Source organism: Neoarius graeffei, chromosome 7, assembly GCF_027579695.1.
Source record: "Neoarius graeffei isolate fNeoGra1 chromosome 7, fNeoGra1.pri, whole genome shotgun sequence".
Lineage (NCBI taxonomy): Eukaryota > Metazoa > Chordata > Actinopteri > Siluriformes > Ariidae > Neoarius > Neoarius graeffei.
This window is the reverse complement of record NC_083575.1, coordinates 81,141,021-81,157,067: the sequence shown is the minus strand read 5'-3', so window position 1 is coordinate 81,157,067 and position 16,047 is coordinate 81,141,021. Positions and strand designations below refer to the sequence as shown.

Below are 16,047 nucleotides of genomic sequence, written 5' to 3'. Positions count from 1 at the left end.
AAAACGTGATTGGGTTTTTTCCCAGGTGGCACTGAGACAGCCTGTCAGTAATCACTAGGGTCACGTCACGTCCGTAGACTGTATAAAATCAAGTTCAGTGATTTCTCAGCAGCGTTATTTGTACAAGATCAGTTGATGGCAGAATTGAAGGAGGCGGTTCTTTTGGGGAACGCACACGCACCCATGGCTTTACCTAGAACCCATGTTTCAGTTTTCTGAAAGGATTAAAGATTCATTTCGTTTTACAGTTTTCACAATTATTCAACCCCCACTGAAATTAAGTGTTTTGGCCAGTTTGACATTGATTTTGATCATTTCAGTCATCTTATTTACAATTAAATCAAAGAGGCACTTGTAAATTAGACAAATATAGCAACATTTATAATAAAATGACCACAAATGTATTTTCTGTGCTCACATCATTATCAGTTTTATTCAACCCCCAAGTGACATTCATTCATTCTTAGTACTTAGTACAACATCCTTTTCCAGTTATAACATCTTTCAAGCGTGAAGCATAGCTTGACACAAGTGTCTTGCAGCGACCAACGGGTATCTTAGCCCATTCTTCATGGGCAAAAGCCTCCAGTTCAGTCACATTCTTAGGCTTGCGCGCTGCAACTGCCTTCTTTAGGTCCCACCAGAGGTTCTCAATCGGATTTAAGTCTGGTGACTGCGATGGCCACTCCAGAATGTTCCAGCCCTTCATCTTCAACCATGCTCTAGTGGACTTGGATGTGTGCTTAGGATCATTGTCCTGTTGAAAGGTCCAACGTCTCCCAAGCCGCAGGTTTGTGACAGACTCCATCACATTTTCTTCCAAGATTTCCTGGTACTGAAGAGAATTCATGGTACCCTGCACACGATGAAGCTTCCCTGTACCATTAGAAGCAAAACAGCCCCAAAGCATAATTGACCCCCCCGCCATGCTTCACAGTAGGCAAGGTGTTCTTTTCTTCATAGGCCTGGTTCTTCCTCCTCCAAACATAGCGCTGGTCCATGGGCCCAAACAGTTCTAATTTAGTTTCATCAATCCACAGAACACTTTCCCAAAACTTTTGTGGCTTGTCCACATGACTTTTGGCATACTGCAGTCGACTTTTCTTAGGTGGGGTTTACATTAGACCGTATCAGCGGATCATCAGATTAACGTTTTTAAAACGATTCGCGTGCACACAGCAACGCCAATACACGGATACGCTCGGCTCCGCAGGCATCCTGCACTCCAAATCACTCCGCCCTGAACAGCGAGTGCCCTCTGGAGGGTGCGCACTCCAGCCCTGCGCAGCTCACAGAGCGCGCGAGTGAAGCGCACGAGCAGTGATTCGGGACAAATAGCAGGAAGTGAAAGTCCGCGCCGTTTTTCAGCAGTCGCGTCACATGACCAATGTGGCATGACCAACGCCAGCGAATCAGGAAGGTGGATGTCACAGTGACGTTGTCCAATGACGACGTCAGCTAGAGCTCAGCACTGCGTTTCCTCGTTCCTCAATGTTTACACAGCACCGGATCAGATACGAACTGGGTTGAATGCGTGGGCCCTGGCGGATTCAAGTTGTTCCGCCTGTGGAGTCGTTTCCCGGCATTTTAATGTGCACGGACAGTGCATCCGCGACGAAAACGAGACGGATACGGTCTAATGTAAACACCACCTTATTCTTTGGAGTCAGCAAGCGGGTGCGCCTGGGAGTTCTGGCATAGAGGCCGTCATTACGCAGTGTGCGCCTTATTGTCTGTGCTGAAACCTCAATGCCCACATCTGACAGATCTTTTTTCAGTTCCTCACCAGTCACACGGGGATTTTTATCCACCTGGCGCTTCAGGTAGCGCACAGCAGTCGCCGTCAGGATCTTCTTTCTGCCACGACCAGGTAGCGTTTCCACTGTGCCCTTTGCCTTGAATTTACAGATGATGCTTCCGATAGTATCTCTTGGAATGTTTAACATTTTGGAAATCTTCTTATATCCATTGCCATTCTTGTGAAGAGAAATAACCTCTTCTCTTGTCTTCTGGGACCATTCTCTTGCCTTCACCATGTTTGTCAACACACCAATAAATGTCTAGAAGGAGCTGAGTATCACAGTTCTTTTAAATCTGCCTAATTGGTGCTTATTATGCTTGATTGATGCTCGTTGACATCCACAGGTGTTTTCAATACCTGATTGAAAACACTTGAATGAACCTCTGTTCTTAAAGGCGTCACGCAGTGGTGATAAAAGTCGCATTATTCTGCACCAGAATGCTTTCGAGATTCAAAATAAATTGACCGTCGATTTTTCAAAAAAGTTTCCCGCGGTTGTAATCGGTCCTTATTTGGTCATGCCCATCACTTGAAATTTCCCGCGTTCGCAGCGCCCCCTCTCGGTCAATGGAACAGCTGCGTGACGTCATACCAGAAACCACTCGGTGCAGTTGCAATGGTGGACACACCAGAAAATAGGAGCGATGCTGAGGAAATTAGCTTCGATTTTACCGATAAAGAAGAAGAAAATGGCCCACAAGTAGAGATTTTGACAGCTGAATGTCCTGGTGGTATCCAGCCTTACAGATTTGAACCTGAGCGCTCATCTTCAGAAGAAAATGAGGACAGTTCTGACGACGACAGAAACGAAGACGAGAATGAAGGAGACCGGCGACTTGAAGACTTGTTTTGGTTGGTTTCTCTGACTAAATCACTACTTGTGTGTATTTTTAAAGACCATTTCACTTGAATTAGAATGCTGTGTGATTAATCTATGATTGTGTGTAATACTGATAGCTGTAGGGGGTGAAAGTATAGCTAGAAAGATTGAATTCTAGCAACTTGACAGCTTGCGATCTCGCGAAATGCAGTGGGCCTTCTGATACAGTAGACCCCTTGATATTCCAGTTTTCATCATTTTCCTTTTATTGCGGTTGATTTTAACTTGATATTCAGCATGTTATAGGCTGGGAGTATTGAGCTTTGTATTGTATTGTTTAGTAAACGTACAATCGTCAGTAATAAGTGATAATTATTAGTTAAAGGCAGCTCTGTGGCATAAATCTTTCAATTAATCTTCTGTCATCCATTTGCTAAAATTATGTGCCACATATGTTATCAAGACAACACTTCATGTGACAAAGAAAGATATGACAAATACATAAATGTATGAAAATCATTTTGTACAATTAATGATTGATACATAGAAACACTTAAAACATGTGTTTTTAAAAAAATATTTTTTTTCTATCAATACCTAGCCATGACCTTGAAATCAGATCCATTGATAACAGTCACAAATAGTGTTCAGTGTTCGTTGTTACGGCCAAACACAATACACCGATTAGGCATTTTGTATCACAGAATATTAATACATCATTTCATAGTGTTTTGAGTGTTCAAAACTATCCACAAACTGAATAAATCCACAAAATCCGCAATGTAAACAACTCTGGTAAACACACGCTATAGAGAAAACATGCGACAGGCCAGCATCACCCAAGGGAGGTTACTGGTATGATGTCACACATAAGTTGACCTAGTTAACGGCTGGCTGCCTAAATTTGGCTGTGCGCGTCAACTTTAAATGCTTGTAGCGGGCGCATCGTGACACTGAGATCGCGGGCAACCGAGGGGCTTGAATAACCCACCAAACCCGACATTTTGACACATGATATAGCCTGATTGCTGAAATTACCGCACAACGCTTTTAAGAGTGGTAGTCTTAAAGGGGTTGAATAATTGTGTCAATGAAGAAATCACAAAAAGGCCATTTAATACTTTATTACAAAAGCAATTGATGTCATTTTAGTTGCATTTGGTTCTTTAACAAGTCCTTGTAAGATGTCATTATGAACACAATTACAAATGTACACTGAATTCCCTAAAACCCTTTACAGCATTGGGGGTTGAATAATTTTGAACATAACTGTAAATGTTTGCTTTGTTTGCTGAAAATGAACCACATCACGGCCTTCAAAAGCTCACCATCCGACCTGCGGAAGCACATTAAGGGATATAAACGTTTTATTCCAAGAGAAAGCTTGCAATGAAGTTGTCTGTACTTTTAGAGCGAGCGATAATGTTGCAACAGCTATGCAGTCTGGTTAGTCAAATGACTTTCTATGGATTTGCCCGCCAAGTTGCCGCAGCCCTGTCCACGGCTAACGTTTACACATAGCTAGTTAACTTTGACACTGTTAGTTAGCATGTAAAAACGGAGTTACGCTAAGATGAATAACGTTAACTTATCTGAAGTCCTTTCAAAAATGTGTTTTAGCATAATCTTGCCAAATAAACAGAATGTAGAAATCTCTCTTTTCTAGTAGCGTTAGCTACCCGATATGATTTCGAGTTTGAAAAGCGTTTGCTAGCATGTCAGGTGGAGCTTCACTGACTAGCTAGCTTAACATTAAACCACCATGATGGCACAGCATGCATTCATTTTGTAAATCCAGTAGGTCGCTTCAGAGATGTTAGGTTTTGTAAGCGTTGACAATAATACAACAATGTGTTGACAGAAAATGTACTTTTGATACTTAAAGTGCATATCGTGGGTAAATTCAGGAGCAAGATCAATGTAATTCTCCTATTTTATATTAAACTTTGGTCAAATATCTGTCACATTCGGCATTTTCTGCAATTTTTTTACCTTGCGCAATACCAGAAAAATTCAGTTGAAATCGAGCCATTTGAGGCGAATTGGTCCGCCTCTGAAAAAACTTGGCATTTGGATTTCCCGGCAAACATTGATTTTCGTGACGTCGCGTGCGGGACGCCTCCCTCTGAATCCTACGCCAGCGCTGGTTTGTTTATGAGAAAACGACCTGGTGGTTTTCTGCAAATTTCTTCAAGTTTATCGCGTAATTATTAAAATGGTTAACAGATGTATCGTAGGAGGGTGTAGCAACACCAATCTTGATGGGATTAGTACACTGTTTCCCAAAAGACCGGACAATGAGAGAGAAATGGGAGCGCTTGGTCTACACAGGCTGTGCACTGAAACCGTGCAAAGCTCACGCAGCCTGCTGGCGCGTCTGCAGGTAACTTCACGAATCTGGCTCCAGACTCCTTTGGGATTTTTCCAGACGCTTTTTGTCATTTTTTTTTTTTTTTCTGCTGTAGACAGATGGCCTTGTGCAAAATTAACCTTCTGGATGAGTGTGTAAAGGGACATTCTTTCATATAAAAAAAAAAACCAAACACTAAATTGGTCCAGAATATGCACTTTAAAAGCAAGTACTTCAGTTAAAATTTGACTGGACAACTTTCATCTGCATCGGAGTAACATCTGACCAGTGGGATCTGTACTTTGACTTAAGTAATGAAGTTGGGTCCTTTGTCCACCTCTGTGGAACGACCACCAGTCGTATCGTTCTAAAATAATCATCGGGTGCGAGAATTCAACCCCGTGGTGGTATAAAAAGCCAGACAACATTTAGGTGCATGATGAGAAAGGCATGTTTTAGCAGCTTATACACTCACTGGCCACTTTATTAGGAACACCCATACGTCCACCTGCTGTTTGATGCGGTTCTCTAATCAGCCGATCCCTTGATGCATAAAAATCACGCAGATACAAATCAAGAGCTTCGGTTAATGTTCAAACACCAGAATGGGGAAAAATTGTGATCTCAAACTCCGTGTGACCTCCACTGTGGCATGGGCGTTGGTTTGGTTCGAGCCAGATGGTTTGGAGTATTTCAGAAACTGCTGATCTCCTGGGGTTTTCACACGCACAACAGTCTCTAGAGTTTACGCAGACAGAATGGTGCGAAAAACAAACATTGAGGTGACTGAGGGACAGTTCCGTGAATAGAAACGTCTTGTTGAGAAGAGAAGTCGGGGAAAATGGCCAGACTGGTTCGAGCTTTGCTGTCAGGAAGGATATAGCAACTCTTATAGATCACCCTTTACAACCATGGTGAGGAGAAAACCAGCTCAGCATACAACAGCAGAAGAACACATTGGGTTCCAGTCCTGCAGCCAATCAAGAACGAGTTCCTATCAAAGTGGTCTGTGATACCCCTTTTCCACCAAATCAGTTCCAGGGCTGGTTCGGAGCCAGTGCTGGTGCACAACTCGTTCAACTTGCGAGCCAGCTGAGAACCAGCTTGCTTTTCCATCGCTCGCGGTGCTAAGCGGAGCCACGTCATTACGTCGCTGTATACGTCAGTTATGTCGCTGTATACGGAAGTTACGGCGGTACGTTTACATAAACCTTAGCGCGAATATCAAAGCAAAAACAACACGGAAGAAGCAGCAGCAACAACAATAATAATAATAAATGACTTCGCGTTTGTACAGCTGCTGCTTCTCGTCGCTTAAAAATGGCGATCTTTCGCGGTCTTGTTGTTGGTTTTAACAACTCCGCTCCCCTGCTGACGCAAGCGGTTCTTTCCTCTGGCCCAGCAGAGAGTTGGTGCTAGCCTGGAACCGGTTTTTCTGGCCCCAGAGCCAGTTCTTTGTCAGTGGGAACAGAAAACCCGGTTCCAAACTAAGCACTGGCCCCGAACCAGCCCTGGAACTGCTTTGGTGGAAAAGGGGCATGTGTGGAGATCTTAATCGCAACTGACAGCAAGTTCAATTTGCGGTCATAAAAATGATGGCACCCCGAAACCCTTGAAATTCCTGCTACTTGGTTGCATTGCTTCAGTGGTGAATCTATTTTTCCAGCTCTTTTTCTGGGGAAACACATGGAACAGCGATTAGACGACACCAGCTCTGGAAACAATTCCAGCTACATGAGGTGCTCGGTGTCTAAAAATACACGAATAGAACATTCCCTGCAGGAAACTGCACCTGGGCTTCACTTCCGAAAAGCTGACCGAGACGAATTTCAAACTAAAGGGATACCCATTCTCTCTTTCTCACACACACAGTAGGGTGGTCCCGAAATGTATGGGAAATTTTTTTTTTTACCAAAACATTCCGACCACCCTACCATTTTTTATTTTTTTTTTAACATAGGCTAAAAGAAGGCAACAAGCAAAATTTCAGAAAAATTGGTTAATATTTAGAGGTGCCACACGAGGTTGCAAATTGGGTTAAGCCACTAACATTAGTTGGTGCGTAGACTGTTGCAGAGAAGATCTCAAACCCCCAAAAAGTCACAGTTCTAGAGGGAATATGCCACTTCTATGAAAAAGAAGAGGCAGGAAGAGTTTATAGACTGATAGAAGGTTAACTTTCATGCACTAAGGGGTTCTTAAACAATGAGCACTGATCGTAATATGCTGATAAAGTTGTGAATGTTTTTCTTTCTATGTTTTTCAGATGGCTAGCAACAGTAATACAAGTAGCACCGGTGGTGCAAAGCACAAAACCAGAAAGGACGATTATGTTTGGTTAATTGGTCCCACTTCCAAGGAACTATCTGGGAGAAAGCTTCCTTCTGCTCGGGAAGTCCTTAGTGTGTTCTTTTATCTCCACAAGATACCATAATACCCAAGGGTTTAGAAAATCACAGACAAGTAATAGCTATTGTTACTTTGAACACAGGAAGTTATATTACTGTATTGGTTGTATTAATATGAAACAGTTAATAAGCCACATTATTTTATATTGTGTCTTGAGTGAAAACTTTAATGGCTTTGTGGTAGAGGTCTGCTTGGGTCGGATTTTTCAGTCCCGCTCCCGCCCGCGCAGAATTATGATTTTCAGTCCCGCTCCCGCCATATTTTGTCCCGTTCCCGCCTGCAAATCCCGCATGATGCAGACGTTTGCGTTATTTCTCAGGAAAGTTCTTGTCTTGACACAGCGTGATGGTGCCCCGCCCCCTACTTTGAGTGGATTTGAGCATAAATATCTACAGCTCACGTTCACGTTTGTTATTATTTACCTTGTTTCTGAATTCAACATGTGTCTCTAATAATAATAATAATAATAATAATAATAATAAGTGCTGTCAAGCGATTAAAATATTTAATCGTGAATCGCACATCTTTATCACATGAGAAACCATTGTAATTCTCTGATCAGCATAAAAAAGTGAATGGGCTTGCTTTGTACCAATGGTGTTTTTGTTTTTTTATTGCAAAGCAGAGCTAGTAAGAGAAGTGAATTGATTTACTGCTTGAGTTAGTCTACAACTCTAATCAGAGAGACAGGTTACACAGTGACGGTAGGCTTGACTCAATGCTATCCCAGAAATCCTTCCTGTAATATGCAAATTTGTCCGCCTCTGATTGGACAGCCAAATTTGCATATTACAGGAAGGATTTCTGGGATAGCATTGAGTCAAGCCTACCGTCACTGTGTAACCTGTCTCTCTGATTAGAGTTGTAGACTAACGCAACAAGTAAATCAATTCACTCATGGTTCTCTTGCTAGCTGGGTGTGAACTGCGAGTCATTAGAGTGATCAAAGGATTTCCCGTTAGGATGATCAATGGCAAATTTAAGATGCCATTCCTCACTCAATCTGGCAATCTGACTCTCTCTGCAAATTTAGGCATCTTAAAATGTTTTTATTAATGCCAAATAAAATATCCAGCACAAATTATACATGATAGACATAAATTAATAATTTATAAATTTTATTTCAAACACGTTTTTAGTTAGCGGGACTGCAGCTCATCACCGCTCCCGCCCGCGCCACATATGTGCACTCCCGCTCCCATATGTGCACTTCCGGTCCTGCCTGTGCCTGCAATGAGCTTTCAAAATTTGTCCCACGCCGCACTGCTTTGCGGTGGGTCCCGCGAGTCCCGCGGGAGTGCAGGGCTCTACTTTGTGGCACCTCTAAACATTGTTCAATCTTAACCAAATTTTGCACAATAACTTCTTTTAGGCAATGTAAAAAAAAAAAATAAAAATAAAAAAATAAAAAAATAAAAAAAAAGGTAAGGTGGTCGTAACAAAATCCTAAAAAAAAAAAAAATTTGGGGACCACCCTAACACACAGCACTGACTTACTCTTTTTTTTTTTTTTGTGCACGCTACTTGATAGCAAATATCTATACATCGGTGTCTTAGGGCAGTCAGTCAACGGGGGTAGACCTGTGGTGTTCTTAAAAACGTTTTGTTGAACCAGTGAAGCCTCAGACATGCTTTCAAGCCCAAAATGTCTTAGTTTCCAAATTTTGGAGATGATTTAAGATGAAAGGGCAATCTTCAGAGAGTTTACCTTGTGTAGTTTCTCCAGCAGTTTCAGCGTAGCACTAATGTAGCTCTCCAGAAACATCGGAATAAGAAGGGCCTTGCCGCCAGTCAGCAGGAACACCACAATGCTCTTATACATCTCTACCAATCTGGAGAAGACCTCACCATCCAGCAGTGACCACCAGTTATCTACAGATTTAAAAATCATTTGGTTTAAAATACCTGTTTTGAAAAGCTTCACACTCCAAATACAACTGATTTTTTTTTTTAAACTCAAGGATGGTCTGATCATTTTAGTCTTACCCAGACAGACATCTCCGAGACATCGAATGTTTCCTAGTACATTTTTGCCGTATTTAGCAGTCATTGCTCAAGAGAATTGTTAACGACTTCCTGCAATCATGAAAATGATGGATGCTTTGCGAAAGTATTTACATGGTTTGGGTCACGTTGCTTCTCCTTTCCACTAAAGTCAACTTATTTAAAAACGAGGGCAATTTTACATACAGGAATAAAAATGGTAAAATGGTTAGGATTAAAATTTTCATACATCGTCATGCAGCTCAATACATTTTATAAAAAGATAACGCGTGAATATTTTATTCATTCAATAAAAGTACATCACCCATTGTCTGTATAAAGCTACATTTCAGAAGTTACTAGTCCAAACTCTGAATACCAGGTTCAAGTATTTTCTTCCTTGACAATTAGTGTACGTGCATATAATTTTAATATTAGAATTGATAGAAAACTATACTCAGCAAAAATAAAAACTTGACACTCATTATTTTTCAAATAGTGTTTAGAAACTTTTCTTGAAAGAGTTCTTGTTGTGATTATGGTTAAATGCATTGTCAAGGGCATTACGTCACACATTCATTCTACTGGTCGGGCCTACGTAGCACGTGCGAGAGCACTGCACGCTAAAATCACGTTTCCACGTGACACAAGTGACGTGACCTATTGATACACGTGCAATTGATCTCACGGTAGCAGAGTAGAGTGTCATCTCAGAAAAACAAGGTTTTATGGTTAATTATTCGTTAATTTGCAATGCCACGACTGTCAAACATTCAGTGTGAACGTGCCATTGGCATGCTGAATACGGGAACATCCGTCACTGACGTTGCGAGGGTTATGGGATGCAGTCGACAGACCATCCATAATCTCCAGACACGTCTCCATCAAACTGGCACCACAGGAACCACTGGAACCCTCCACAGAACTTGCAGGAGCTTGGTGCCATGTTGGTACAAATATGGCGGCGCATTCCCCAAGCTGTGTTCAGACGCATCATCCAATCCATGAGGAGACGTTGTATCGCAGTTGTGAACGCCCATGGAGGACACACCCGATATTGACATGATTTCATTAAGTTGTGACTCACAGTTTTCGATCATGGACATTGTCGTCGCATTTCCGGTGGAACCGATTCCATGACAAACATGATCTGTATGCTATAGCATCTTTAATGACAAGATAATTGAATACAATCGTTATTTCAAAACTATTTTCCAAAATGTTCAAATTATTGACTTTGAAACGAGTGTAAAGTTTTTATTTTTGTTGAGTTTACATTAAAATACCAAATGTTATAAATCCTATTGCTTGGACTTATATTTTCAGTAAAAAAAGCTGAACAAAAAACAGACCTCTTTAAAAGAAAACAGATACAAGCCATATTTTTTACTTAATGTAAATTTCATTGCGGCCCAGGTTCAAAAATAATCTATTAAATTAGGGCTGTGCGATATATCGAATATACTCGATATATCGCCGAAAATTCTGTGTGCGATACATAAAATTATTATATCGTAACTATCGAGTATTTTATAGTCATCTTCCAACTTGCGTTTGTTTCGTGTTTGTTTAAAACATTTCCCGGTGGTTTTCTCCCTGTCCCTCAGGCAGTAACGTGAGAGGCTGCCTAAGGCTGCTGGGCCATAGAAGGTTCACGCTGCACGCTGCATGCTGCACGCTACACGTTCACGTGAAGAACCGGACCCTGGGCCATTAAACTTCATGCTTGGATGTTCACGTGTTGCGTCTGTTCTACTTTGACCGAGTAACCAACAATATGGACTCTTCGGATGACGACGATTGCCTCATTCTGCTTTTACTGAGACAGAGGAAGAGAAAAAGGAACAGAATTTGGAGCCGAGAACACTTCCTTCTGAGAGAAACCCGTGGTGAATTTCACCGAACATTCTATAATCTGCTTGACAATCCCGATGAAGAACTATTTTTCAATTATACCATTCAATTATATTTTTTCTGAAGTTTTCCCCTGAAAGCATAGCGTTATCTCCCTAGACCCGTTCTGATTGGCTGGCGCGGCGGTGATCGCATGCATTGACTGGAATTTCCGTCTTCACGCCTAGAAAAAAGTGTGCATGTTCATTTCTCGCTTCACGCGTGAAGTGTGCAGCGTGCAACGTGAACGCCGTTCTATGGCCCAGAGCAAGTCATGCTACGTTTGTCCACTTTTCTTTACACGCGTGTAGCGTGCAGCATGCAGCGTGCAGCATGAACCTTCTATGGCCCAGCAGCCTAAGGGTAAAGAAAGCAATAACGTCACGCACTCGCCAACCAATCCCGGGCGACATCTCGGTGCTGAAAGGAACTTCTGGGAAGATTTTCTAGTTTCAGTTGTGCTGCCAGATTGGGCGGTTTTAAGTGCATTTTGAACATATTTTGGGCTGGAAAACGTCAGCAGTATCTGGCGACACTGCCGGCGGGAAGATTTCCTGGTTCCGGTTTACAGCACTGACTCAGTTCGTGCAATCGCTGATTTTGCACAGGCTACCGTGTAAGCTCTGTCAATTTCAGCGACAAATTGGTTCCTAAAAGAACTAGTAAGGGGTCAGTCATCTGGCATTTTTTTGGATATCGCGAGGAGGACGTGGAACAGCAAATGCCAGTTTGTAAAGTGTGCAAAAAAACCCTGTCATCACGAAAGGCAGCAGCCGGAATTCTACACATCCGAGAGGCAGAGCCAGAAAACATTCAGTTCAAAAGTGTGCAAAGAGAAAAATGATGTTTTGCAGATCTCTCTCTTCTTTCCCTCAATCTCTCTCTCTATTGTGAATGTTCCAGTGGTTCTCAGTAGTCAGGTTAATAGCTTGGAGATCTATTTTTTTAAATAATTTAATGAAAGAGCACTTTTCTTATTTAGGCTAAATGTCTTTCTCAGTGTTGAGCTTGCACTTTATTGGTTTGAGCTCTGAGCAGCTCTGTATTGTGTTGCCCCTTTGTTGCAATTTTCAAGATTGTTTTTGCAGTTTGTGCCACGTCTTTGTTGAATAAAAATAGTCTTATTTCAATTCAACCGTGATTAAATCACTAACATGAAAATTTAAAATGTGTTGTTGAAAACCACCTGTAAAGTTAACCAAGAATGTTATTTAATCTGCAGGGATTGTAGTGAAAACAGTAAAAGTTAGATTTCATGGGGTCCTTTAGAGGAGATTTAAATATATCGAGATATAGATCGTATATCGTGAAATGGAGAAAATGTATCGGGATATTCATTTTTTCCCATATCGCACAGCCCTATATTAAATTGTTTAAAGGTGCTGACTGCAAAGTCATCTGAAAATTTCACTTTATTTTTTGTGCTTGGCATTTTCCTACGTCCCACAAGAACAATATCACGCGGACGAGACGTGATCATTTGGATGTCCTGAGGGTTGCTTTCCTCCGTTCCAGGACTGAATATCCTCCTTCTTGAGGTGCGGCCCGACGAAAACAGGAAACAGTCGAATGCGAGGAACTTTAACTAATTACCACAACTATGGAACTGCGTCACACCAAGATGGTGATGTGCGGAAAACATCGTGACTCTGCATCGACCTCGGAGAGTTTTGAGTCGCAGGGATGCGATTTGTGGTTGACGTTCGCGAACAGATCCATGAAACAAAAAGACGAATACATTTTTTCCTCTGTTCCTGCTTTTATGTTCTCGTTTCTTTCTCTGCAAGATCAAAACATTGTGTGTACGGTAACTCCATACTCGCTACTGTGGAGTCGAGCCCATGCATTCTAAGGCTAAGATAGCTAAGCGCTAGCTAGAATGATTTAGTTATCCGTCCAGAGAAACAACATGTCGTCGAACCTTGCTCTATCTTGCAGTTGCACTCACTAGGCAGGCTTGCTTTTCTTTTCCGCTGGCGAGAGAGCCGAGTCCGCCATGTTTGCCCACACCGACTTGTTTTGGTTAAAAGTAGGTCAAACACGCTCCACGGTGGTCACGTGATATTCTTGCTTACTTGCTTTGGCGATCTCTGGAATTGTAAAAATGCAGGATGTGTTTTATCTCGGCAAAACGTTTACACACAGGATACGCAGGGTGTGCGTGTGCAGCAGCGAAACATCTCGAAACTCCGACAGCAATATAAAAGGAACATTTTACCCAGCATTCAACTTTGCAGTCAGAACCTTTAATTTGTCTTTGTGTAGCTACAGAGCCGTGAAATATATTTGGTCGAAACATCTGGTGTCAGTCATTCAGCTGGACGTCAAGCGTGCTGAACATTCAGCGCATCCCTAATGACACTTGTGGTATCGTACCGAGCACTTTGCTGGGGTTGGCGTCCAGCCGGAGGATGGCCATGGCGAGTGGGATGGTGAGGGAGATGTAGTTTTTGGAGTCGTGAAGAGCCGGACACTCGGAGAGGATCAGGTATATGCGCATGGCCTCGACATCAGGAGGAGAGCAGGGTAGCTGAGGGATCAGCAAACTCTCGAAGCTCTTTGTGGTCTAGGAGAAAAAAAAACAATTTAAAAAGATAAAAATAAAATAAAAAGGGGGCGTCGTGGCTCAGGTGGCTAAGGCGCCATACCATAAATCCGGGGACCCAGGTTCGATTCCGACCCGAGGTCATTTCCCGATCCCTCCCCGTCTCTCTCTCCCACTCATTTCCTGTCCTGTCTCTACACTGTCCTATCCAATAAAGGTGAAAAAAAAGCCCAAAAAATATCTTTAAAAAAAAATAATAATAAAATAAAAAGCCATACACACATCCTGCAGTCAACTGCTTACTCAGTGAACTTGTGAGGGAACGCAACAAAAATATGATTAGACAGAAAGCCTGGTGAAGATTCACATTTTAACAGGTACTGACATTTCATTATTTTTATTCGCGCCATTTCAATATTGTGGATCCTTTTTCGGCCACCAGCAGCCAATCAGAGTAAACCTGTGGGATGAACATATTGTTTAAGGAAATGGTGTGAAAATCAATCACTGCACGGCGTGTTGCATGTTGCGGTCCAATATGAAACGAAGTTACAGTTGATTATTTTCCCATAGCAGAACACCCCAATATGATTTATTCCTCTTATACAACAGCAATTACCGATAATTATATTTTAAAAATTTATTACATTCCGGGCATCTAGCAGCGGATCTTATCCAGAGCGACATACAACATACCCAGAAGCAGCCCAGGGAGCAGTTAGGGGTTAGGTGCCTTGCTCAAAGGCACTTCAGCCATTCTTGCTGGTCCAGGGCCTCAAACTGGCGACCTTTTGGTCCCAAAGCTGCTTCTCTTACCATTAGGGCATGACTTCCCCATTAATGTAATGTAAAATTTATTAACAGACATGTGGCAATGGGGGCGTGGCCAAGCGGCAGTTTGTGAATGGAGGGCGGGGTTGGGGAAGGTAAGTGGCCAAGTCATTACACCTGATGTCAATTAATGTGTGCGCATGTGTGTTTGTTGCAGGGATGGAACATAAAAGGAGGGGGAGAGCAGAGAAGAGCTCTCGCCTGACCAGAACACAGATGTGCGAGTGCGCGCATGGGTGAATGAGCAAAACTGAAAAGCTAAAGAAAATAACAATAATAAAAAAAAAAAAAAAAGTGTTTATTTTTTTCATGGTCTGATTTCCATCAAATCCTGCGCTCTGGTTGGCTGGCAAGTGGGTACGTATCCTACGATACGGACCCCAGTTATGGACCTCTGGCGACTCACTCGTTCACAACAACAAACACAGTAGCAATTTTTGTCAACATTTATCTTTTTTTTTTAATAAGATGTATTTATAAGATTATCAAAATCTTAAATTGTTGCCAGCATTTCTCAGGAGAATAGCATTAATTTTACAGCATGGATAGCGATAACGACAGTGTTCACAGCGAAAGCGAGTTTTACTACCCTGAGGAAGAAAACACATTTCAGGAGAAAACTCAAAACCTCTAACTCTTGCTAACGCCGAGCAAAAACATGACTGAATCCTGAATTACTCAGTTTTGTACAAATAGGGGACTACATAGGCGGCAAAATGTAGTTTTTTTCCTGCCATGGAAGTGCACTTGTATACCGAGGAGGAAGCAATTTGCATTACAGCCGTGAATGAGGATTCAAAATGGCGCCTCGGCTCGGTTTTCCCTTTCGGGTGCTCCCGTTTTCTGTTAGAATTTGGTAAAGAAAAAAATAAATATATTATTTACCAGCTTAAGGTCGGTCCGTATGGTGAAATACCGTGACCTCGGCCTTGAATACTGACCTCGGCCCAGAGGGCCTCGCTCAGTACTTTCAAGACCTCGGTCACGGTATTTCACGATACGGACCTCCCAGCTGGTAAATAACATATGTATTCTAGTGGGTTTATTGATGGCATGCAATATCATCATATTGCTTATCTTCCGTGTATTACGCCACTCTGCCCAATGGAGAATGAGCGTGCAATACTGTTATAATATTGCACATCGTCAAGACAACACGATGTCACACATTGGAGCTCATACAAAGAGCCAGTGACAAAACTTTGTGCGCGTACACAGCAGAAATCCTTTCTTTGTCGACTGGGAGAGAGAGAGAGAAGATTCAGTGCTCAGTTTAAGCACTAAATAAATAAACTGAAACTAAAAAGACACGCTGAACACCCGAAAGGCTACCAAAACTTCATTATATATTCTTCACGTATATTTACAAGAGAAAAACATACCAATGGACATCGAAAAACTGAAAAAGAGACACA

At 42.1% G+C, this 16,047-nt stretch overlaps 1 protein-coding gene across 2 annotated transcripts in view; it reads right to left on the bottom strand.

Moving 5' to 3' along the window:
• The window catches only part of LOC132889714 (probable E3 ubiquitin-protein ligase HERC3), a 125,355-nt gene that overhangs the window by 35,626 nt on the left and 73,682 nt on the right, over nt 1–16,047 (bottom strand). For both annotated transcript variants that reach the window (XM_060926484.1, XM_060926485.1), the window contains exons 13-14: nt 13,633–13,822; nt 9,089–9,252 (exon numbers count right to left, since the gene is read on the bottom strand). In XM_060926484.1, the coding sequence (XP_060782467.1) occupies nt 9,089–9,252; nt 13,633–13,822 (354 nt within the window). The remainder of the gene's footprint in view (nt 1–9,088; nt 9,253–13,632; nt 13,823–16,047) is intronic.